Source organism: Atractosteus spatula, chromosome 1 (genome assembly GCF_055471065.1).
Source record: "Atractosteus spatula isolate fAtrSpa1 chromosome 1, fAtrSpa1.hap1, whole genome shotgun sequence".
Classification (NCBI taxonomy): domain Eukaryota; kingdom Metazoa; phylum Chordata; class Actinopteri; order Semionotiformes; family Lepisosteidae; genus Atractosteus; species Atractosteus spatula.
Genome location: NC_142706.1, coordinates 18,914,114 through 18,941,685, shown reverse-complemented (window position 1 = coordinate 18,941,685; position 27,572 = coordinate 18,914,114). Strand labels below are relative to the sequence as shown.

Genomic DNA, 27,572 nt, shown 5'->3' with positions numbered 1-27,572 from the left:
ACAGAGTTTGCAGCAGTTATGAGAATATTCATACGTGGCTTAAAGCAATCGGTTCTAAAGTACAAACTGAAATAATCTTCAATATTGAACAGAAACATGGGGCTCAATTTGAACAACTGCTGTGATTCCCTCTGCGCATGTCAGACAAAACACCAGTTCACCCCCAACCTAACCATTCTAACTAATGAGGGATGTACTGTAACTGATAATCTTGTAGCTTTAGTTTAGTAATAAAGTATTGTACTGTATTGGAGGTTTCTATTCATTGCAGCTCTGAGGCAAGGTAACCTCACTGTGGCAGCTTTCCTGGGGACTGATTAAATCTTGCACTTTGGCATAAGAAGATAATTTGCACCTGGGGTCTGCTGGAAACGTGTGTGTTCACCTGTGATTCTTCTCTAGAAACTAAAATCCATAGAGCTCCCAAGTGGATCAATCAGTACCGGTGTTCATTCACTTGCTCAGAGCACAGGTTGTGCCCTGTAGTCCATACACAGTCATTTCAGGTCTAGACTATGACTTTAGCTGAATAATATGGGAACTCCCAGTCAGAAACAAATAATTTGTTAAGCATTGCTGGTGTTGATGGGGTTTGAATTGGCAGATGAATCTTTAGTGCACCCTGTAACACTATTGGAACTTGGAGCTGGCAATTGTAAGCTTGCAGTATCCCCATTCAAAGATGCCTCCATTCCTCCAATCAGTGGTACTTGAGGAGCCCGTCAAATGTTAATGACTTGAAATTGTCAGGGGGAGTACTGTATACAGTAATAAAACGGTAATATAACAGTATATAACATACTCCGTTGTTTTAAAATATTAGGTTCAAACCTCATGGAGACACTTATCTTTTCAAATGGCTTACAAATCTGTATTCAGATCTCCAATAACTATATAACGTCATATAAAATACAGATGCAGTCACCTGGAAAAAACATAAAAACTTGGGTTTTTACCGCAGGAAAACTGCGGTAAAGCTACAGTTTGTTCCGGCATACCAAATTCTGCCTTTCACTGCGCAAAGAAGATCGATAGGTGGCACTTGTGTTGCATTAGATGTTAATGAAACTGCACCTTCACTTTATCCTTTTTTCTTGGTCGAAATATCATAATTGATCATTGAAAATGTAACCTACTGCGTTTTATACATTATACAGTAAATGCATATAAAATACATAGCCTAGCAACTGTTTTAAAATGTCATGTGAACTATTCTGAGACTTTTTAAAAGTGTTTTTAAATACTTCCTTACTTGTTGGTTTGACAGCATTGGTACTGTTACTGTTACTGGTAATTGGTTGGAAAAAATAATGAAGATAAACAGCAAAGATCTTGAAGCAAAGAAAACAAAAAGCCCTCTACAAACAGAGGGTTCTAAAGAAGGCCAAGAACATCATGGAGGGCACACCCCCTCCACTGCAGAATTACACTACTCCCATCTTGGAGATACCACTGTGTCCCCAGGTGTAAATTTTTCAAAGCTGAACAAAGCAACTTTGCTCAAAGCAACTTTATTGCCATATGTAACCGGTACATGTACTGTTACAATGGAATTCTTACTTACAGAAAGTCTCTCGATTGTTAAAACAAGCGCAAAAACACAAAGTGCAGACAGTGCATCAAGACAATATACAAACAAACAGTAAATACAAACAATGTATATACAAACAATATACAATGTACAAGTAAACAGTAAACAGTAATCAGTTAGCTCTGTGACTTCTTGCATCCCTACACACTGTGATTCTGATTTAGGTAATCAAATATGTGAACTGTAAACATTACAAACTTTTCTGAAATTCAAAAGTAAATGAAAGCTAGTAAACTAGTCACGTTTAAAGATCATACCGATTTAGCATGATTTGCAAACACTGCAGAGACAGAAAATGAAATTCAGAAAGATTTTGATAATCTGGGCATCTGGGCAAACAGCTGGCAGGTGATATTTAATATAGATAACAGAAGGGTTTTGCATGCTGGTAGTAAAAATGTCAACTATAAATACAAAATACAAAACACATACAGTAGCTGGAAGAGGATATTTTTGAAAAAGACGAAGTTTACAGTCAAAAGTGAAATTGTTTCGGGGGCACTTATTTAAATCCTGTGGCAAAATTCTTCAAACTCTGTTATATTTAGTGAACACTGTGTCGATTCCTTTCCCCTAGAAGTTTTGTTACTTTTTAAAAAAATAAACAGTACAGAAATTTATAAAAATAGACCAGCTCAAGAAAATCTAAAGTCTGTTCAGTTATTGCCTGCGTTCTGGGTTTTACCCAGTCACATTAAGATTTAATTGCACCAGAGATTCTTGTTAAAAAGCAGAAACCACACTTTCTCCTTTTTTATTACAATGTATTTATGTCAATGTTTTCGATTTATAATATGCTGTTTTGGTGTGTTTCTCAGTACTTTCATGTAAGTTTTCATTTAGCATTTTTAATTCATATTGTTTTCTTTTGAAACTCTTCTGGTTTGTTTGGTTTTACTTCTTCTGCAAGCAATTATTACATCAGTAACCTTAATTATTTTCTTTATCTATAATGTTTCTTTGAAGTGTAATGGAAAATGAATCTTCCTATCAAATAATCCCATCATGGAGCAATGCTTGAAGCAGAAGGCTAAAGAGTCCAGGATAGTTAGTCTCTCCCCAGCATACAGCTACATACAGTAGGAAACCCTAGTTTACCAGCTATCTGTGCGACTGCAGTATGATCACTGCATTAGTCTTCCCACTGGACAAGCATTGTGAAAAAGTGATAATGAATCCAAAGTACACATTTACAGGAAGTCAAGTTCATTTTCTGTCATTTTCATAAGCAGCAGTAATCCGAATCCGCTGACAACATTTGATTCAAAATTGCAGAGAATTGAAGGACGGGTAAAAAAAAAAAGAAAAATATGTACTGAGTACAAAGTTAAAAAAAAGATTTAAGGTAAGAAGAACCTTAGCTGTCTGAAACCAACCTGGTCTGAAAATAAAAAAAAAAATCATCATACGAATAAAGGGACAAAAAAAGGCATTTCGCAGTGGAGCCAGCTCACATTTGATAATATATTTTATAACACTGTAGCAGTGGAACTGAAGCATGTAATAAACCACTGCTACAGCTACGTATAGTAATAAAATGTTGTAGGCAGAACAACATTTCAGACTCTCAGTACATTGGTCAAGCACAGATTATTGGGAACATATGAGAAACTGCTATACTGACCCACAGCTCTTCGCAGCTACGACATCTTGTTTAAGGCTGAAACCTGGCTACATAAGCAACATATTTTAAAGGAAACAACACTGTGTCAATTGTGAAACCAACTTATGAAACCACACTAGTGGAAAAAAAAAAGAAAACCTTTAAAATATAGGTTCTGATTTAAAACTAGGCAACTGCCATTATCATTCTGTCTAAAACAATCACAATTATCTTGTTAACATCTGAATTGGATGATTTGTTTAAATATAAATGCAATAAAACTCTAAAGGGAGTGGGTGTAGGTCAGTCTGAGTTTTCTTCTATGCTTTAATATGCACATGATTCGTAAAAAAGCTTTGCCACCATTGATTTTAATTCTGCACTTGACAAAACATGTCAGGCAACTGCCTTTCCTGTTTTTGCAATAATATAAAACAAATATACAAAAGTACCATTTAACATATAAAATCAAAACAATTCCACGTTCTGCCTTTTGTTGTTTATGAACTTACTTGGAAATGTCTCTGCCATCTTGTTGCCATGGGAACAGCACATTTCCAACTGCAGCCCGGTAACTGTAGACTCCCAGCAGTCCCAACCCAAGAGCTATTTTTGAGACCAGAGAGCACCTTCGCTGTACAAGGAGGAATATCAGGACCAGGGAGGCAGCTGCCAGGAGTGAGAGCTCAACGATGTGCTCAGAGCTGCAAAGAAGAATTAAACACTTAATTAACAACTAAAATTGCAGTCAAAATAATGAGATTTCCCCCAGTAGCTTTATGGTTGGGATTTTAACACCCATACTTTGCACGACCACCTCAGTGGGCCTTGCACAGTGTGATTCTGAAGTGTGTATGCTTAATGTTTTTAATGTTTCAGCTATTCTTCTGTGCCCCCAATACTTTTTTTAACACAAACTATTTATATAAAGATCAACAAAAGCAAAAGCAACATGGGATAAGGGCAATGGTGAAGTCAACTGTGAATTGCTCTCCCATTAAAAGAGGACTTCATCCAACCATTCATCCATCAATCTACTGTACTATCTAACTGCTTCATTCAATTCTGGGTCACCAGGGAGCAGGAGCCTATCCTGGCAACCTATGGGCACAAAGCAGGATAAAGCCTGGACTGGATGTCAGTCCATCTCAGGGCAGACACAGACACAAACTCACACACAAACACACACACTCACACCAGGGTCAGTTCTTCCAGAAGCCTGTTAACTTGCCGGTATAACTTTGGACTGTGGGAGGAAACTGGAGCACCTTGAGGAAACCAAGGCAAACACAGGGAGAATATACATACTCATTGGAAATAGGATCCCAGGTCTGAAATTGAACCCAGGACCCCTGCTCCGTAAGGCAGCAATGCTAAACACTCCTAAAACACCTTATTTGCAGAAAACATAATAGTCTATCCCATATTATTCCCATGATGTAAGTTTGCTTCGATGTCATAAAAAATATACAGGGATTTTAACCATATAGAAGGTAATGATCTCCTCACTGACAATAAATTAATACTTATACTGTATTACCAATGAGAGATTCTAAAGTAGTGTATGGCTGAAGTACGTTCGTATTGCCACTGGATAAAGGTATTTCGATTCCTGTTTGTCCTTATTTTTTTTCCTCAGTACATACACCTTAAGAAACCTAGTGAGAGCTTTCCTTTGTTTTTGAATACCGATAATTGTACCAATTACATCTATTAGAACTGCTTAGTGAATAGAACTCATCTTTGCAATGAAATGAATCATTATAAAGCTGCCTAGGGCTTTTAATCAGCAGTAATTGTGCAGTAATCTTTAGCTGTTTTTCAGTTTGCATGGGGCATGGCAAGAAGGCACTCAAGCACATTAAGCACACAGCAAATTAGTCCTAAGAGAGAGAACTATTATTGGAGATGTTGATTCAAGGAATCTGTATGATTGGCCTAGAATTGCAGATGAAAGTTAGGAATGTTGTTTATTTCTCAACAACAGAACTTACGGCATTCATACAGTATAGTGTTTTCTCTTACATTTGTAACTACATTGTTAGAAATGTATTCATTGTAGGTTTCATTTCACCTATCCCGACTTCACACTACCTGATTGGCCACTCTGTCTGTCCCCTGCTCCCGCCTCCCACTCCTCCTCTTTCCCAGCTTTTGTTCTCCAATGCTACATTACCTTTGCTTACTGCCCTGTCTTTCTCAGACCTGAAGAAGGCTCCAAAACTGAAACATTGTGTTTTCTTTCTTCTCTTTTCAGCATGGAATAAACCTATTACTTGTTACATTGTTAGAGTACATCACATTGGCAGTTTTAAAAGTTCCCCAAACAGGGTTGAACTGTATTTTTTGAACAGTGAAAAGGGGAGTATTTAAATATACTGCAATTTAAATTTTAGGAGTCAGTATATATGTATTAACTCTTACATTGGTTGATTTTGTACACTTTATTAAAAAATTGTTATTTTTTATCACCATTTGTTCTGATTGATGGGTTACTAGCAGCCAGAAGGTCCCCATAGTTTACTATCCCAATTCTAATTATTTCAGTAAATTCAGACCATCAAAACACTACAATAATTTAATGGAACCTCATATTTAGCAACAGTCTTCATTTTATGTAATAAAAGTAATTGTAGGACAAAGCTCAATTTTCTCAGAGGAGTAATATCCTTATGCTTCCAATATAGTAAGAGACAACTACTCGGCTTCCACTTCACTACTACCTGAATGACAGTGTGTGTTCATTGCTGTTTAATAAATATCCCCACGAATGGACTGAAGCTCACCAAAACTGTATTGACAGAGAAAGTAGAAATGTCCATGATATTGTCTGGGCCGTTACATAAGAATGTGTGGTAGTGCAAACAGAAACAGTAGAGAACATGAAGCTGAAAGTTTCCTTGAAGGAAAGTTAGCATAGGATATACATTACAAGCACCTTTGTAATGCTGCACAATCCACTGAAAGGGATCAAATTCTAAAGCCCATATTCCCCTGCGTCTAGGTCAATTACTGCTGAGAGAAATGTTCCCCAAACCAGCGAGTGGTTTATGGTCAGTTAAAATTGTGAAGGTGCAGCTACTGAGGCAATGCCGAAAACGTCTGACAGAAGCCTGTAGAACAAAACAGGAATCACATATGCAACCACTTTCTTTTCATTGTGACGGAATTTAGCTAATACAGCACTTCTAACAGTTTCTGAGGTGCCTGTGTAGAGGATGAAAAGCTGGCTGAAATCTAGAATGGCCACAGCAGGAGGCTGGGTTAAAGCATCTTTAATGTACATTCAACAGATCATAAACATGGGACATCCTTTTTGGATCAGTTTTTGAGTGGGGTGCCCCACCCATATGAAATGACTGAATTTTAATTCATTAGTTTAAATTTTAATTAATTCCAGACAAAATCTACCTGTGTAGAAGGCATTGTGTTTCTATGGTTGGACTGAGCATCCTTTGCAGACATAACAAGTCTGAAGACAAGCTCCTGCTGGACTTTCCATGCCAGAATTTCAAGACCTGTAAAACACTACTTTTAATGGGTTCATATAATCTTTAATTAAACTATTGAAAACAATTATGTCATTTAAGTGAGGTATTTTGTTGAATGGAGTCACAGAATCCAGCACCACAAAGCATTGAAATGTTGGCAGTACGTTGCAGAGGCCCTTAGGTATTACACACATTTGAGCATATTTGCTTGACTGTTAAGTAAAAGTAACTTTTTATTTTTTTACCAGCAAAAGAATTTTCTGCCCCAGTACTTTTGGAGTGCACTTACTGTATATATAACAAATAGCCTCTGCGTGAAAGCTGGCTGCATAATGTTCATTCACATAGCTCTTCATATCAGCTGCAGGAAAACTAGAAGTCCTAACTCCCAGCCTTGGCAGTTATTTTTTTGCAAGCTGATTCTATGGCCATCCTAAAACCACCAGGTGCCCCACACGCTGCATAAAGCTTTATAAACTATTGCCAAGAAAAAAAAAAGATGGCAGTATCAGTTTTACCAACAGTGTGTTCCTTCCGTTTTTATGCTCTTGCTTGCTTCCTCTTTCAAAATCTGTGTTTTGTACATTTTCAATTCGAGCTTTATTATGATCCCGTAGGTCAATTTGTTTCATAGCAGAGTCCAGTACAACAATGCAACAAAGACAGACATCACCACCAAAGATTACAGTACAGCAGTGGTTCAGGAGATAAGAGAGTTAATTTACATTGAGAGTGATATTGCGGCAGGGATGAAAGATTTCCTTAGTCTGTAACCGTTACACCTGGGGTCACACAGGCATCCACCGTCTTTAATGCATTTTACTTTCTTTAGAACTCTTTGTTTGCAAAGGACGTTTTGGCTTATTTTATTTGCCCCAATGATTATGTTGCCTATCTTCACTAATTCTCCCAGTCCATTATACTTAATGGTGCTGATGTTTTTTTATATTAATTTAATTTATTAATTGCTTACACTTATATAGTGCTTTTCCGGACACTACACTCAAAGCGTTTTAAAGGTAATAGGGACTCCCCTCCACCACTACCAATGCGCAGCACCCACCTGGATTGGAAATGGAACTGTTAATATATTAGGAGAAAATGTAAATTAGCCACCTAAATCACAGCCTCTTTCTTCGATTTTGTAAGTTATGGTTTGCCATCCTTGTCATTCATAAAAGAGGAGACATTTCTTCACTACATACACTAGGGTGAAGGTTGATTTCCTTCAACTGCTGCTCATTTTGTTTTTTTTAGATTTACTCCTTATTTTATTTTGAAATTAGAAGGGAAAATATAACTGTTGCCATGAAAAAGAAATATCATTTGAAACTTGTTTTCCCCATTAATAAGGCTGCTACCCTATATCCACTTGTCACTTGTGGCTATAATCACTGTTTCCTGGATTTTTCCAATATTTTTATTCCAATATTTATTTCAATGACTTTTTTTAATAACTTCAATCCCGTACAAATACTCCAACTCTTCATTTGAAATAATAAAACCCTACACCTTGGTAAGAATTTTTTTAGGGGAAAAAAAAACAAAAAAAGAGGGCACAGCAAGATTAAAAAAACCCCGAAAATATTTGTCAAAAAACAAATCTCAAATTAAACGACAGTTTTTTCGTGTGCTAATAAGCATTGTCATATGGGTGATTATTCTTCCGAAGAGAACAAAATGAAAGGGGTTTAAAATATATTCTAGAATGAACTATATTTTTGTCTCTTGAGCTCTTTCTCCTGTGGTACACAATGTGGAGACAATACCCATGTCACTATGAGCTCAGCATGCCATTCATTAAGATTGTAACTGATAAAGCGTTGTGTGACATGAAATTGAACTTTTATATGGGTAGCAATCAAAGGCTTAATTAAGGATAAATCTACTGTATTTATCTCACTATTGCATAATTCTAGTCCTTGAAAAAATACTGAACTGGGAACTTTCTTTTAAAGTGCAAGATTAAAAATTAATGGAACAAAAAAGTAGATTAATGGTCAGAAGAGGATTACTACCACGAATCTAAATAAATACAAATCAGTTCTGTTGTACTAATAATCACCCACATCGTGATATCATAAAGAATATACTCTACATACTGTACTTTCACTTGGTTAAAAAGTCCTTTTTGTAGTATCACAATAACAAACTTTTCATCGCAAATAATGGCAATTATTATTATTTTGTTTTAAGCTAGCTTTCATTTAAACCACTAAACTGCATCTAATTTAGGATATCTTGTAAGGCTTTACTAGTTTGTGGAATAGGTAGGTTTGTATGTTAAGAAAAAAAATTTGCAGTAGTAAAATTTCATTTACTTATAGTGACACTACAGCATAGTGATACAACTTATGTGAGATACAGTATCACCTGGGACTAGAATTGTCTGATTGTAGATTTCAAGTTAATCAAAATATTAATGCTATATTTTCTATTATCATAAATACCAAATACCCAAGCCTGAGCTTTGACGGAAAGTAATTTCAAAATTGAGCTGCGGAAGAGTCACAAACACCATTTCATTTTCCTTCTCTGAGAACAGACATGCTTGAACATCTTTAGGGTGCATTTGGTCTCCATGCATTCTCGTTCAATATTGCAGTTGCGTATGAGCTGAGATGAAAAAGAATATGAGCATGACAAGAAATGATTAATTACGCACTTGCCTGCACAAAGAGGGAAACTTGTGTGTGCAATTTCTTAATTTGCATTTGGTCTTTCTTTTGAACCACTTTCACTTAAGTTTCCTTTTTTCTTTCACCGGGGATGTCAGACTCCACTCTCCTCCCCTTCCTTGTATTGGACTCACAGGAGACAAGACAGGCATGCTAAAAAGAGGCACCTCATCTGAGGAAGTAATCAGTGTGTTACAAAGGGGCTTGCTCACTCACTTTACGATGCACTGGGAAGTATAATACCCAGAGCTCATTACAGGAATTGCACAAGCTGTACATTAGGGAAAGGTGTATACAGTAGGAGGAAATATGAAAATGCTGGATAACATTCCAGCACTACATTACACTCCTAAATATACTACTCCAACCCATTTCTCCTTGCTGTATCTTGACAATCCTAATGATAACCTGTGAAATACATGTTTTCACTTCAGAAATATCACTCTATATTTAGGATTATTTAGGATACATGTGACTGAAAGAAAAACTCTTTTTATGCCATATGCACAGTTTGAAAGTCAGTAAAAACACTTTTGTATAGCACTTTTTGGAGCAAATTTACTGCAGTTAAAAAAAATCTATTTTAGTAGACAATCTTCTAAGATTCTTCTAAGCTAGTATTCAGAAAAGCCTTAAGCTGCCTGCAACTCAGTCATATCTCACTGCTGCAGTGTGATGCTTATACTGAGGTAGCCTGTAAGTGTAGCTTCTGATATACTGTATACAGTAGAATACAAAAGTTTGAATACTTAGCTGGGAGAGTTTTGTTTCCTTAAGTAGTATTGGCAGCAAACCATCAAGCAGAGGATATTTGATTTTCTTAAATGCTTCCAATAGATGTAATACATCTCTCTCTTCTATGCTAAGACTATACAGACTCTCTTGCCTGGGGCAAATTGTTGATTTCATCCCTGGTAACCTCCTCAGGGAAATATTCACTTAGTATATTGCCTTTTCACTATCTAGAAGCTTCCAATTATACTGGAAAGATACGATATCAACCTTACTATTTTTTCCATGTGACACTGGATAAATGTTTCTGTAAATATATTAAATATTGTGGATTGTAATTAAAATTAATTTAATTATTGAATTTGTCTTAAATAGTGGCCTAATGTCCCTTATAAAGTAATCATATTACAAGTGCTTGCAGTTCATTATATTCCTTTTCTTTACCTGGATTCTGTTGTTTTAAAAATATTTTTTACGTGCTTTCTTCTTGTAATTTTCTTGATTTATTAAACTATTTGTACAACTGCTGTTTAGCCTTTAATTTTCTCACTTTTGGGATGAATCTGTCCACTTTTGGGATGAGATTCTGTTCATTAAGATTCTCTTTAAACTGTTACCCTTCATTCTCTATCAATTCCATACCCACACTGTCCCATTCTGCTTCACTTAAACTGTCCATCTCTCATAGTCTGCTTTCCTGAAATTATATACCTGTGATCTGGGCTCTGCCTTTACAGTTTGAAAGTGCACTTCAAAAAGATATGATCACAGTTCCCTCATCTGTTTTCCTCACTTTGTCTTGTCTGTTTGAAAATGCTAGATCAATACTGGCATTCCTTCTTGTATGGTGTCTAAGAAACTGGATAAGAAAGCAAACTTTACTTTCATGCTGAAAAGAGAAGAAAGAAAATACAACGTTTTGGCTGTCAAGTTGAAATCTCCCATCATTAATTCCATTATACAGTGATGAATCATCATTAATACCTGAATTTAGTGGTCTGTAGCATACTCCTAACATTATGTCATTTAAATTGTGAATTCTGACACTGCCTATATTGTATAAGACCCTTGATTCCTGATGAAGAAGTTCCTGTACCTGAATATTCCTTTTGAGACATAGTGTTATTCCTTCAATCTTATACTAAAATTCATCCAAAATCCAAAATTCAAAATCAGTTCCAAAAATGTAATTCTCCATGCCTTTCATGCTAGCATGGATGCTCACAAAACAAGGGGTTATTCTATCTCATTTGGCTGCTCCAGTCTTCTGACGTAAAACCAAATATCTACTGCTAATCTGACGATAAAGTGTTCTTCAAAGGCAGAAGTGCAACAGAATTTTACTTCCCACCCCACCCACAGGAAAGAAAAAAATGAAAAGGGATACACAAGTGTCTTTTCTTTCCCCAGATGATGCTTCTGGCACTCTAGGCACCTAACAACTGGATTTACAGCTGGAAATGTTTCATCATGGTCAATGCCTTTTTGCTTAAAAAGCTTGTCTGGAACACTTTTAAATATGAGATTGTAACTGCCTTTTCATTTTATTTTCTCTAACTGCATTCAAAATTGCAGATGGTGTGCAATAGTTTTGGCTTAAGCTGCGTATATCCACACATTCATACATCAGTCAGTTTGGGTCAATGACCACCTGCACATACTTATGCTTCTATATTACACTACATTGCCAAATGTAGTTTTCATTAATAAATATTCAATTATGCAGCTCAGATTAAAAAAAAATTATACAGTATATCCAGTTTTCTTTCATTTTTCCTTTTGCTCTTTTTGTAAGAGGCACCAGATTACACAGCAATGTTGTACAGGTTATGCAACAATGTAGTACAAGAATATGGCTGGATTTGTCACTGTGTTAAGTTTACTTCAATCCTTTTTGAATAATACGCAACAGTGAAAGAGTCAGCTGCTCAAATCTCTTTTATCATCTACAGAATACGGTAGTATCTCATTACCTTGTGACATTTGCTCTTGAAAACATAATTAATCAGTACTAGAAAATATGTCTTGGTAATTCTGTTCAATAATCCAATCACTCTCTCTAAAAAATAACTCCAGAGCTCGATATTGAATCTGCCTTCAGTTAATTTCCACTTACGTCCCTTGTTCTTGGCATCCACGATATGTCTGAAGTAGTGATTGAGATTGCCTTTATCAGGTGTACAAGCATAAACTTCGAGACCTCAATCAAACATCTAAAACATGACTAAAAAACATTACATTTCTTTAACTTGTGTAGACATGACAGATATTTAATGTTTGTACAATAGCCAGGTTGTTTTGCTCTGCGGTCTAACAATGATTATTTTTTTGTTCATGGGGCAACCATTTTTCTTTCTCTACAGGGTGTCAAATCACCTGAACATAAAATGTTTCCTGATAGATTTGAAATCATCTCACATTACTATATTTCAAAGAAAGGCTGTTTGTTTCAGGAATGTACAAATCAATTTATTTCACATCACTGAGTTTATATTTGCTGTATTAGGTCATCTGTAATGAGCCTTCTTATTGCCCGTTCATTTTCAATTTCAATTTCAGAAATTCTTCCTCTATCCAGTTCAGTGTAAAAGGTGAGGTTTTTAGTGCTTCCTGCTTTGCAGTCTTCCTTCTTCTGTGCACTGTCTGCAAATTTAGCGAGTACTGTTAATTATACTGGGCTCAGGTACCGTTCAGAAGGAACAGGAGTGTTGTATGTGAGAACAAGAATATGTCCAATTTTGAACCCAGATGTGTAGAGATGCAAATAAACTCTAAGGAAATTAGCCTGCGGTTTACACACCTTAGATCTTGTTTAAATTTTTCATCATTTTACAAGGACATGCATATAATTAACAGTAATTGTAAACACGATGTTCTCTCTTAATGTTTTTCCCAATTCTTTTACATAGTAGCACCTGCTCCTTGCATTTCATCTTCTACTAATATTTATGAACTATTTATTTAGCTTTCTTTGGGAGTGGGGGGGGTATTTACTGTAGATGCTTATCAGTTTGATTGTGTAGAGAGGGGCACCAATGTTTTGGTGTCAGGTCATAACAGCACTGGTGTCACAGATTTAGCAAAGGGAAGGGGTGGGAAAAGAGGGGTTCCTTATCATCCATGGAGTTTATTCTGGGGGATTCTTCTTCTGAATTTTGCTTGACAACAATCAGAGAATTAGTAGGGAGAGGGAATGCAGTTGTACTCTGTAAAAGAGTTAGAATTTCACGTGTGTTGTTTACCTTTTGGCTTTAGCTTTACGATTGGTGTTGTATTCTTTATTAATTCCAGACATTAGTCCCTTACTGACTTTTTTTTTAAATGCATAACTACTGTTCAATTTTGTCACAGACCTGTTGCATGGTGGTGGGGACATTTATTGTTTAAAGGTCCTTAGTTAAAACTTTAAAAGGAGAGCATGACTGAGGGAGACTGCTTAGAAAATGTGTTTGCAATAAAAAAAAATTCCTCCTGCTTCAAGCAAGGAGGTTTTAAGAGAAACCGGAATATTGGCCAGGCGTGAAAAAGGGGGTTATTGTTTTAGCTGGTTGTAACTTTAAGGCATCAGTCAGGTTAATAATATAACTTCAAATCTGTGAAGCTGTGATTTGAAAGGGCAGGTACAGTTTGTCTGCACATACGGTATATGTAACATTCCAAAACGTTTATTTTATGTCAGAAGAAGCTGCTATGAAAAGACTGCCTGAAAAAAACTAAGACTCATTGCACTCTACCAACACACATGAGCAAGATATTAATTAAAAAAAACTGGGAAACGAGAGAGAGAAGTGAAGAATTCTACACAAAATAAAAGGCTATTCTTAGCTAACAAAAAACACTGTATAGTGTTGTTTTGTAATCTACAGGGTCTCTATAGAAGCCACTGTATAAAGTTTATAAGTGTATAAACTACATTTCTGCTCAGTGCTCCAAAGGTCAATGAATCCATACCCTAACAGCTCCTTTGTTAGGAATTGTCTATCAACATAAAGACATGGAAGGAAAATGCCTCCTTTTTGCTCCTTAGTTACACTTCCTCTCTTTTTATTTTAACACACCTGAACACAAACCCCTGCTAATGAGGAAAGTCTCAAGATTTTTTGAGTGTTTCTTTTAATCTTTACTTCTCTTCTTGTTACTGTTGCCATCTGTTAGATAACATATGGGATTGACTCAGACATGCTTGCACAGGGGATCTTCGGATCAGAAGTTCCAGAACTACTTAACAGGTGAGGAGATCCTTGTATCAAACCTGACGGGCAACACAAGTCCCTAGGCTTACACACAAGAAAACCATAGCGCACCTGCTGTGTAATATCACACTTTTTACCATATGTTTGTTTAGAGCAGTTAGGGACATGCATACACATATAAGAGCAGATGAGAATTTTTAAGAGAAGACAAAGTCTACAGTACAAAACATTGCTTTAACATCACAAATTATCAATGCATGACTGAAGCATATCAAAGCATGAAGATACATCAGTAAATATTGTTTTTTTTACTTACACTTAAAATTTGAGCAAAATGAAACACTTACACTTAACAAATTGCATTAATTAAAAATTAAACTATTATGCACCTTCATCCAACTGTGTATACAATTAATTTATTTGTAGTTCTGTTTTTTTAACTTTATGTTAAAATGTCCAGATCATTCAGGATGTCATCTTTCATTCAGGCTGGCTGAGTGTCCTCGATTTATCAAACTACTTTACAGATTCCCATGACTTGCTCCTACAAAGGTATGTCTCCTTTTAGAAATATATTGCTCCAAATATGTTTCTTATTTACTGTATAACACAAAAAATGCAAACGCTTGACTCAACACAATAGTTTTTTCTGTAACATAAAAGTGCAAACCGGTGCTTTCAATTGGCCAAGTATTACTGGTCTTGGTCTGTAAAACCAGTCATACTTCTTCCAAATGTTTTGTATATTAAAGTCTAACAAATCCAAACAAAAATACTATATAAAGTGTGAATAATGTTTTCATTTTCTATCTTTTTTTGCAATTAAGGATGGTGAAAAATAAACGTACAAGATTAGATTTTCTTAAAGCGGTCAATTGTACAAATTTCAAAACAAAAAAAACAACAGGGAACAAATTTTTCGTCAGTGTTAAAGTTGACATTCAGACTGTCTACACAAGTACTCTCATCCTCTATTTTTATATGCACAGTGAAGAAATGCTGGATCGAACCATTAACCAGTGCTACATACTGTAGCAAAAATACAACAACTAGATTGCAAGTAACAAATTTTCAGAAATGAAAATTGTACGAACAATCTATTATTTTAAGTTAGGGAAACTAATTACACTCATGAAAAATGATCTCCTTAAACCCTTAACAAAACTGATATCTACTATACTAGGTTTCCGAAAACATATTCTTCTGTACCTACAGGCATTTTATCTTTCATATTTACCTCAATCCACACTTGTCCCTTGTTCATTTCTAAATCTGAGGTTTGAAGACCCCACCCCCCACTCCCGAAACCACAACTCTCACTATTTTATTTCTTCTTTTAGAAGAACCTTGTTCTTCTTTTAGTCAAGTCCTTCCACAAGCAAACGTTTCTTCACAAGCTCCACAAGCATCAAACAGCCAAACACTACTTAACACTTACTTGTTCAGCCAGTGTCCTAAGTCAGGAAGATGGGCCCATTGCACCCCGGTCTGGTTCAATGAGCGGAGCATTCGACAACATACCAACGTTGCCAAAGGTGTTACCAAAGCCAGCCACTTTTCATTGCCTGCCAAAGCAGAGGTTCTTGAACTGTAATCCACTGTTGGGGTGTCATCTTTAGAGGGGAGGTAGGAGTTTTCATCTAAATCCCTGTGACTTTTTTTCTCCCTGAAATATTTTCGGCAGACATCCTGGAACACTGCCAGACAGAGGGTATTGAGTAGGAAATACCAGGTTTGGTGTTCCTCCTCTATAAAACTGCTGGCTCCCAGACTCAGAACGTGGCCCAGGGTTCCGGTCAGCAGCAGTGTATCGAGCTCTGAAAAGCCAGAATCAGAGGACTGAGCCTGTTGAGAGAAAAAGGAAACAAAAAATAATGGAGTTTAATGGTATTGTGCTAGCTTGAAAATAATTTGTATCTGTTCTACATGGAAAATGAGTAAATAATAGAAAAGGTTAGGGGTATTCAAGAAGAGGTCAGCCACACTTTATAAATGATATCTACATAAATAAGAAAGCATGAACTTCACTTGACAGTATGACTTCGAAACCTTGCTTGGAGGCAAAAAGAAACATTAAGCAATTTCCATTCTTTCCATTGAGATTTCTCTCATGTGATGAAAGTATGCAATCTGTCTCATCAGCATGCAGAAGTGCAAAATGTCTCATTAACATTCACCCAATAAAGTATGCATGCCTCTGAGAAGTGTTGATTAGTCTGAGTAGTACAAGGAACCTGAATTTATTAAACAAGAAGCTATTTTCAGAGAAATGACTCAGAGGGGCTCCTTATAAACACATATGTGGTGTATGTGACATTCTTAGAGATTGTAGTAAGAAACTACTGTACCGTGATTCCTGATCTTGACAAGAGAGAGTCTCCCTCTTTTTTCTTGTTACTTTGGGCCAAGGGGCAAAAGATTATTAACTTAATGCTTTACAAAATACATAATTCCTTCAGGGTTAATCAGAAATAGCCCTCCATGTTTCAAAGATTGAACAGAACTCATCTATCCAAGGTCATTCTATCTACTGTATTTATCTCCTAAGTGGGTGCTGCATTTTAGTGATGGGTGAAGTACATTCCTGCCTATAGGAACTACACTAAATAAATTCAATGCAGCATTATTTAAAATGATATCAAATCAAAGTACAAAATCAAAGCAGAACAGAACAACCAGAGGTTACATTCATGCTGAAAAAAACAAATTAGAAAAAATACTGATTGGGGAGCCTCCTTCTGGCATGTACTGCAGAAGAATGAGGGATAGGGAGGAGTATGAGTATAAGGAGAATGAAGAATGGGTGTGAAAATGGAGACAGAAAAGTGAGAAAGGGGATTGTAAGGGATGGATGTGAATTCCAGAGGACATGTACAGTATCAGGCTTAAATTTGAAAATGAATAGAGAAATTAAGAAAAATAATCATTAAGAGCAAGAGAAAGTTTTAATCGAATTTAAGCATAACTTTATTTATATCTTTCTGCATACCTGTGAAAGGACACAGACAAAATGTGCACTGAAATCATGGCTGGGAGCAGCACTCTATCATCATCAAAGCACAACTACAGTATATAAAACACTTTCTCAATTAACTTTGACCTGCATATTATTTTCTTTCAGTCATACAGACAGAAACCTGTTTATTCAAAGTGAATTTTGGAGGAATCTTTTCTTGGTTGGGAAATTTGCAACATGTACACAAATAGTTAGCCCCTGAGAAATACAGTATATAATGTAAACCATGACTATCTTCTTTTAATACCACAGATTGAACAGTTGTCATTGATATAACAATGGCTGTCCGAAGACTCTCCAATTATCTTAATCATCTTCTACTACAATTTCTATATATATACAGTATATCATATCACACTATGTGTAGTATCACCATTTCAAGGTGATATACAGTATGTTAAAGGAAATACTATACATATAGTTTTTAGCCAAGCATATAATTACCCACCTTTCATTTGAAGACTGTCCTACAACCAGCTCATACACACAAGGATTTCTGCCTCATCACAGAATTCTAAACATTTTCTTTGACCCCTCAGTATTCTGCCAGTGAAGCTCAAGAGTGATCTATTTTTGCAAAGTGTTTCCATAATTTCTACCTCAGCATGAGAACCTTTTAGCCTAAAGAACTGTACATCAGTGTGATGGATGAAACTGACACTTAGCCATTTACGATTTGAGCACCTAACTGTGTTATGTTGTGCAGCTGTGCAATCAATCAATTCACAAACGCAGGGTAAACTTAACCAAGAGGAAAATGAATTGTGTAGCCACATTTCTGTTAGTGTAAACATGACTGGTGAACTCCCCCGAGTCTGTCCAATGAGATTAGAATGCCAAGCTTGTATATATTTCTGTTAAATCTGCTAACATTACAGTTTAAGGGAATTATTTTTTTTTCTCTAGTTCTTTCCCTTGACCAGAAATGAAATCCTAATGCAGGCCATCATTTATATGCTAATTCAAATATGTTTTTCATATGGGAGCAAATTTCTTTTGAATAGGTCTTCTTCAATCACAGACATGTCCTTTCTTTCCTGGAGATCCGGCTGATAGTCTAACAAATTAAAACAAATGGAAGACAGCTATTACTAAAATGTATACTGGCTCATTTCCTTTACTTTCAATAAGTAACCTCTCATTCTGAAAACATTAATATGCAAAGGACTTCAAACCAACCACCGAACAGCAGTGCAATTCCATTTAATTTCATTAAAGCTAGATCTAGTCAATAGCAGAGGCAATTGGGTTCCATTAGGGCTCTATATAAACAAAGCGATATAATCAGCTTTCACCAATGAACACTAACAATAAAAGACAAAATACTATTAATTTTTCTTCAGAATGGTTTAGTTAACTGCCATGTTAGTATGACTGACTAAATTAACGTACAGTATTATATTATTTTTATGAATTATTTATTACAAAAAAAATACATCCAACACTAAATAAGATGAAACAAAGATCATAAGTCTTTATTATTCACTGTACACCAAATACATTATTGTATATTTATTTAAACTTTTCAACTGTAGGAGGGAGTCTCACAATTAGGGCATGCATTCTGTTAAAATGGAGAAGCCATTTGGCTCACTTTGTCCACTTAGCTGTTAGTAGCTTATTGATTTGAGAATCTCATCCAGGCTGTTCTCAAAGCAGCTCAAGGGGTCAGCTTCAACAATGTGGCCCACTTTATTTTCCCAATACCTGTGACGCTGGGTTACGAAGTGCCTCCTATTTTCAGTCCTAAATGGAGTTCCTCTTAACTTTCTTTTGTATCCTTACATACTTGTTTCATTGCTGAGCCTAAAGTAGCCCACTGGGTGGAATCTCAAAATACTTTGCAAGACTTTAACATCTTTTTTTAAAAACCTTTTTTTCCTAGAGGTTCAGGTTCACTTTTACCTGTCTGTGTGTGCAGAATTTTAAGGATATGGTCCTCAAAGGGCAGTTTTAATATGATTCCTCCCTTTCTTTCACAAGAAAAGAAAGTAAAGAAAATGAGATCAATCAAGGTTACAAACCAACAACAAATTAAGATTCTTTTTTATATAAACTCATGCTTCTTGTTATTTTCTGTTAACTTTTCCCTCTAAAAAAATGCAGTGAGACTCCAATATTCCATATAATATTTTAGAGGCAGCTAAAATCTTGGAATGTGATGGAAAGCAATAACGAAATTTTAAAAAAAGAAAAATCTTCAGCCAAATATAACACAGCAAAAGAAAAACAGATTTCCTTCTGGTGAAAAACACTTGATTATGTGCAAGTAATATTTGCAGATGGATAACTGTGCTGCAATATTGCTACTAAACATGAACTGGAATGAAGATAGAGCATTTCTTTTAATAGCGACTTATGAAATGACAATCTTACTGTAATTCTACATAGATTTAATAAGAACTCCGTAATCTGCTTTATCAAAGATTGCTTTATATCCAAAATGTATTTTCTTGATATCGTTACAGAAGCATTTCCTTAAAAAAAAGTTGATTAAGCAATTCTAAATTCTAGGTAGGTCTGGCATTGAAAACCTTCTTGAGTGTGTTTTATTACATAGAAACCATTTTCAGCTCAGAGGCACACAAACAATCTGATTTTCATGTTTACAGTACATTCCTCTGCAGCAGCGCCATACCGTAACTGTCCACATTATGAGCTCCACGGCATCTACATCAGAGTTTATCAATTGGAGGAGTGATGCAGCTTTCACTGACAGCACAGCAAACTAAGAACTATTGCCATGATTCAAGGGAGGCTGCTGCACTGTAAAATGGGGATTCCATGGTCAAATCAAATCCATACAACCCGAGTGGCATAGGGGCAATTGTGCACCATCCCTTAGGGAATTTTAGTCAAAATGATTTGGACTTTAGTTGCAAAGGAATTAGTAAAGGTTTATTCCATGCTGAAAAGAAAAACGCAGGGTTTCGGCTGTGGAGCCTTCTTCAGGTGTTCCTTTGCAGCTTAAGCATGCTGCCGGAGCTACTTACTTGGACTATAAGATAAAATCACTTTATTGGCCATATACAATTTCTTGTATTAGAAATTTGTCTTTTCGCATACCCCAGCTTGCTCTCCATGAGACACACAGGCAGGGAGAGAAGCTTGGGGTCAGAGCGCAGGGTCAGCAACGCCCCTGGAGCAGTTGGGGTTAAGGGCCTTGCTCAGGGGCCCAACGGAGTAGGCTTCCTCCGCCAGCCATGGGATATGAACCGGCAACCTTTCAGCCACTGGCACAGATCCTTAGCCACAGAGCCACCGCATCGCCCGTTATATTTGTCCACCTGCTGTTTGAATGAGTGTCTACTTATTGAGCCAGTTTTCAGACTGAATTTCGGGCTTTTTAACTTATTTTACATGTTAACACAGAACATTTACTGCAACTTAAAACATAACAGTTTATAGCTGATCTACACTGCACAACGGGATCATAGGTCATATGCAAGTAAATAGTTAAAGAACATCAACAATGTGATTCTGACTATTTAAATACACCATTTGTTAAATTCAAGTTATTTGAGAATACAAAAATATCCAGCAGTCCTCAAATTGGATGGCTGCTCCATATGTAACAGAAATAATTACTTCACAAATTGATTTAAATCATCCTTATCCTCGTCACTTACCAAAACTCCTCATAGACTATAGTCTATTATGCAAATAAATTAAGCAGCTTCAGAAAAGAAAAAATGCCTAACACCTTCCTGAAAAAAAGACATGTTCTAAATAAAAAGGTCCAGCATAGAGCTTAATCAGCATTTTGATTTTTCAAAAAGTGGATTTGTTCACTATCAGAAGGGAATATTATTTTGTCAACAACCTGTATGTGAATGTCAACCTCTGGCATGAACAACCATGAAATTACCCCCTGAATAATATTCTTTTAAATCTAAATACTCTCTAATTAAATAAGCATTTTATTTTCTTTATTTTAGATGACTTTAAGAATATTTTGGAGAAAACACCAATCTGACTGAAATTCATGACTGAGAAAGATGCCTTATTCTTGCAAATCAACTTGTGGGTAATGATGTATTAAGCATTCTTCCCCATAGGTCAAGTCTTTGAGGATAATCTAAATAAACATCCTTCATCCATTTGTTCTCAATGAACTTTGAAATGCAGCTGTTAAGATTAGAATAATTAAGCAGCATGGTAAAACAAAAAAGGAGACAGAGGCTATATAGAAACAGGATGTGCGAGGAGCAAAATAACACAAAAACTAGCAAATCCATCCATCCATTTTCTAATCATTTCAACCAATTCAGGGTTGTGGAAGGGGATGAAGTTTATCATGGCAAGCAACACGCATAAGGCAGGTAAACCCTAAATGGCATGCCAGTCGATCACAGAGCACACACAGACACACACACTCACACCAGGGCCAACTTTCCCAGGACTAAACTAGCGAATCTAAAAACATAAATCTAATTTTATTGTTCTAAGACAGCTTCAGTGAAGACAGAACTCTTTATACGCACAGTGACAAATACTGTACATTAAAAAGATTAACATATGAGCACGGACAATCACATTCACTCTATGACTCCAAAGAAGCAAAGCTCTTCTGTTATGCATCATCACACTGCATCTCATTTCTGCTGCACAGTTCTGCTATGCAAATGGGCCACAATTATGTTTCTATTAGACTACTGTTGGAGCTTTTTATCACAGTAAACAGAGCTCCTCATTGACAAGTTGCTTCCTTATCTGAAAACATTCAGTCACCAAAGCAGGACACAGTAGTGTAGAATTTATTTCTTGTTTGCTTTGTTTTATATTTGGCTTAAACAAATTTTAAAAAAGCAACAACAAATTAAATGTTCAAAAAATCATTTGGCTTTAAAACTAAAAAGACACCTTGATATTAGATATTAATTAAAGCAAGATATTTTGGGGATACATCTTAATGACATTTTTGAAGCAGGTGTTGAGTGAAACAAGCATTTTAGAATGTTCCTGCAAGGAAATTAATCCTTTCCACCGAGGTATGGATAAAATAACCCATAAACCATTGTTTGAGGTTTATTTAAAATTCATTTTTGGTAATTAACCTTATACTATGCATGGGCTTAAAAGGAGACAAACACATGTGCTCTTAAATTAAAAGAAGGTTGAAAAGGACACTATCTGGTAGTGGGTGATCACTACATGAATAAGAGACAAAATATCAAAAGGTAATTCTTAAATTGTGCATTTTTACTCAAGGCCTATGCCATTTTAAGTGCAACTATTAGGCTCAATTTTTATAATCTTCTGCAGTTCTTACTTCTGGCATGCTGACTTTTCCCAAATGTTCACAAGACAGGGAACACTCAATGGCAGATGCTTGAGATTAATATCCTTCATAGTCTTTTTACAGTTTACCCAAAGAGTACCACTTGCTCCTGGTTGCAGGTGATTGCACAAGTTGTTGAAGTGGCAATTAGTTTATTACAATAAATGACAGTGCCTCTGAATTTCCACATGCAGTCTACATTGTGTAATTACAAACATCACAATATCAATAAATATCAAGCAGTCTATCCCTTTCACTGGTTGGTGAGGAGCACTATCATTTTAGAATCTATTATCTAAAATTGTTGAAAAGTCTAAGGGTGTTTGAAGGGAGTTGGTTTTTCAGTTATAAATATTATACACAAGATTGTTTGGAAGCTGTTGGTTCTTTGTATTTTCTTTTTCATTTTTACACAAAGGGATTTTTAAATAGGGGTGTGGGTTTACAATATATTGCAATATTATTTGCTGTGAGTGTTTATCAATAGACAGTCTATTTAAACTCATAACTCCTGTAGTTTGCAAAAAAAGAAAGATAGTTTTTGTAAATACATCAACTTAGGATCTCCTTAAAACACTGTCTTTAGTTCTTTAAACTTGAGTTTGTGGAACTGGTACAATTCTTACAAAAAACAGTATATTGTAATGATACGCTAATGTGAGGAAAGGAAAGACAAATGGAAAGACAAATGTCTATTATTAAGAAAATAGGTTAACATTATATAATGATGCATAAATTAATGTAACATTCAGGTCTAAGATTTAAGAAAATATTTTAAACAGACACTGAAATCACAGAAAATGTGTACAAAAATATAACTAAAGAATCATAATGGTTCATCAAAGTTATTAGTTATTGTAAAACACCATCTAAATGTAGTGTTTCTCACTTTTCCTGAGCTACAACAGTCAACCAGCAAAGGATGGTCAGTTGCAGATGTCTACAATGGTCCTATAAATCCTATAAATATTGTTTTTGAATATTTGTTTACTAAGGATGTTGACATTATATGTTTGGTTATCATCACCAATCTAACATGTTGTAACTGCAAAAAGAATTTGGACCTTCCGGTACAAATATTAACAGTTTGTTATTCCACACAGATGAAGAATGAAGAAAAAGGACTCTTTAAAAACTGCGGAAGCCAGAGAACATCTAATCATTCCTGGCTGACAAGTCACTAGCCAGTTAACACTGAAGGCAGACTTTCCCAGCTTACATTTTAAAACAAACAAAAAATAATGAACATAAGAAAGCAATAGAATTAACTTGCATAGGATATATCCACCTTCTTGGCATTTCAAAAGATATTTTTTCACATTAGGTAAAGGCATTAAAGTGTGAGCTCAAATCTCTCAAGTGCCATATGAGGTGACATACATATGTATACACAACATAACGAAAACATAAAGCAGATACAGTATAACTGCTAAGATTGGTAGCTTTTGCATGGAGAGAACTTATGAATTATGATGATGTACTGCAGCATGGATATGAACTCTTGATTCAGCCTTTGAAAATGAGGATGCAGAAACATGACTAGAAATTAGTGTCCTTGTTTCCCTCATTACGGCTCTTAGAATCTAAAGCTATCCCACATGCCCACATAAGCTGGAGTCGGGGCAAGCAGAAGTACCACTTCCTCAGCTCCTAATTGATTTCAAAGGGAAACGGGGCCTGAATAATCAAGGAGCATCAGGAAGAGGAGTGAGAATTGCAGAGGACAACAGTGACACAAATTGCACACAAGCACCCGGTAAAACAAAGCGGCCTGAAGAAGAAAATAAACCCATTTATTACATTGTCAGCCAGCGTCCTCACCTTCATCTGAGGTTTCGCCCAGAAGAGCTTTCTGCCTATGATGGACAATATGACGCAGAGCAGGGACGAGAAAAAGGCTATTACTGCAAACACCAGGGCCCACGACAGACTGCAGAAATAGCAGGTGCTCTCTGTGGAAGTGCAGACCATGACGTGGATGGAGGAGCAGAACAGACAGAGCAGGTAGAAGGGCAGTGAACAGAGGGCCAAGGAGAGGGGCAGGTCCACCTCCGCTGCCCCACTCAGAGCCTCTGCCATGGTGATCAGTAGCAGGAAAAGAACCTGCAGGCACATGGAGGAAAACAGAGAACATCACATTAGTATGGTAGTCACATTCAGCTTTAAAAAAAACATCAGTGGACATTAACTCTCCACAGATTACAACTTCAAATACTAGTGTGCCGGCTTCATATACTAGTTATGACTGAAGATCAGGTTTTTAATAATGCTATCATGACAGAAAGAGGCAACAGTTGTGCAATTTAAGGCAGTGAGGAGAATGTAGTACTTGAATCACCTCTAGTATTTATTTTTATTATTCTGGAAGTTCTATCAGTTTTTAGACCACACTGATGATCTGTCAACAGCAAAACAAGTTTAAGATGCAAAAGGCTGCATTCTTCCAATCGTAGCAAACCAGTTAAAACTCCTGTGTAGTCATCAAACAAATACTGTATCATTGGATGCACAGACAACTGGTAGTTTTCCATTGATATTAAGAGACAGATGCTAACCAAACATCATACTTGTAGAACAGAATTTGTATGCATTGGCTCAGAAAAGCTGTTTAAAGTTCTATTTTTTTTAAAGAAAATGTAAAATAGCATTGCACTAGGGTATATAGTGCAGCCTCCAAATTTAAGGATTAAAAAGTGAAGTGTAATCCCTACCTTGCATTAAAAAGAGCAAAGCTGTTTAAAATGACAAATATACGGAAATACAGAAATTAAAGCACAGCTGGATTGTTGCTATAATAACATTTCATTACACCATTTGCTTTGCAGTTATGAGGAGTGGGTTATAAATTGGCCTGTGATCTGCATGTTTAAAAGTAATGCTCCAAAATTAGCATATTCACTTGGCTTCTCAAACAGGTTTTAAATATCAGTAATATTTCAGTACGGCCGTTCATTCAATTCAGGGACATGGGTTTCAACCTTCAGTATATCTTCAATTGTAACTACTGTATGTTGAAGCAGGTTACTTCTCAGCATGGATGCACTGAAGTGATTATGATTTTACAAGAACAACAGCTTAGCCTCTCTGTCCATCAAGAAAGTAACTGAAATCCATCATGACAGGGTAGAAGTGTCATCCTACAACCACAACACGGAACATTTTACTACCACTATTTTAGAAAATCCTTACATTGTGGATGAACAAAACATTTTTAGAACTATCTAAAATAAAGACAGTGTGCTGAAGAAGGGGACAAGCACCTTAATAGTGCAAACTGAAGGACTAAAAAAAGTGCTGCTGTCTTGAAGAACCAGGGGTTATTTAACATATATATACTGCATAGATATATGTAACCATAAGGATACGAACTTTGTATTATAATTTCATGTGTGTTCTATCAGCACATGCTTTAGTATTTAGGCAGACGCCAAAAAGCTGTTTCAGCCGTTTCTGTCTACGTGGTGATACTCCAAATTGTAGTGCACATCACCTTTGATTGTTCCTGAAAATCTGGGCTTTCAAATGCATACTGTTGTGATAAAGACTCCCACTTTCCCTGGTTTTACAATTGACAATCTTTAAGCATAAGATAGAGCAATTTCTATTTTGTCACTGTTCTGCATAAAACACTGTAATTGAAATTTCTATCAGAAACTCCTTTGCAAAGCACAGACAGACTTTTATTGCTGTCATCATTTGTTTTTCAGGATGACTAAAGAAGAATGCACTGACTGCTCAGTGGTCTTTTAAATGCAGTATTTTTCTGTTAGGTGAAAAAATAGTTTGCTTGGAGAAAAAAAAAACAACTAGAGAGACTTCTTAATATCAGAAGGATGGGACTCTTAAGATAGTTGATTTATAGTATGACAGTTCATCAAGTGTCTAGTGCACAGCCATGAAAGATTTACTAATGCAAAAATAAACCTTTCAGTTAATACTGTTTTTTTAGCGTTAAATGTGCAGATGAAATATTTTGTAAAACCACAAACCTCATAAAAATATACTGCTGAGAAACGGTTTTCTTTTAAGTTCAGATAAAGCATGTTCTGGTGCGTCATAGACAAAAAAGATTTTTAAACACAACAGATTTCAAACACATGAGAGTATTTGTTAGAACTGTTAGAGAATACTGTATAGAATATAAAAGGCAAATTGAACACACACAAGAGAACACCAACACAAATGGACACGCATATTAATGAAAGGGGGGTAAATATAGAGTTAAAACAAATAACCCCAAGCTAATGACTGCAATCACTTGAATGGAAAAAAATGACAAATGATGATTAAATCTGGCCACATGCACTACACTGCAATAAATAAATGCATCTCTTTTATGTCTTTTCGCTCTTATTGCAAACCAAGGGTCCAAGACTCCGAATCCCTTGAGCACCTTCTCTCGGGGACATTAGTTAAAAGCTGTCATGTGGATGCCCTTGGATTTCTACCTTGACAAACTGCTGACAGCTACTCTTCTCCTTCTATTTTTTTCTTATTATTATTTCGTATCAGGTCTCAGTGGAAATTCTTAAAGCTTCCCAGGCACAAAGAGATTTTCTTTTAGAAACTTTCAGATGTTTGTAGCATTTACTGCACCACTAATAATCGGCAACATACCAGGCATATTTTGAGGCATCAACAAGCTCCATCGCCTGCATTTGTGAAAGTATTTTGTTCATCAACACTGACTTCAATTATACAAACACCAACCTGCACTCAGTAACTATTCTCCAAAGACTTTTGAATTTTAGAGATTTCCAGTTTATAGTAAAACAGAATTTAAAAGAAAGTAATCCACTCTTCTAGAATATAATGGTAACAGATCTTTACCAGTCTTCTTATGGCTTCTAATTCTGGTTCTCTTTCAATCCTTAACCTCCTGAAAGGCGCTGCTTTTGACACCGTTAACCAAGACATCTTACTTTTTCGTCTTGAGACTGTGTTTGGAGTTTCTGACAGTGCTCTTAAATGGTTCAACTCTTACTGT

The 27,572-nt window shown here is 36.0% G+C and overlaps 1 protein-coding gene across 1 annotated transcript in view; it reads right to left on the bottom strand.

Annotated features, from left to right (window-relative positions):
• Positions 1-27,572, bottom strand: part of pigg (phosphatidylinositol glycan anchor biosynthesis class G (EMM blood group)) — a 137,168-nt gene that overhangs the window by 35,126 nt on the left and 74,470 nt on the right. Inside the window, exons 8-10 of the mRNA XM_088911559.1 lie at positions 24,407-24,688; positions 15,727-16,133; positions 3,707-3,898 (exon numbers count right to left, since the gene is read on the bottom strand). Coding sequence (XP_088767685.1) covers positions 3,707-3,898; positions 15,727-16,133; positions 24,407-24,688 — 881 coding nt within the window. The remainder of the gene's footprint in view (positions 1-3,706; positions 3,899-15,726; positions 16,134-24,406; positions 24,689-27,572) is intronic.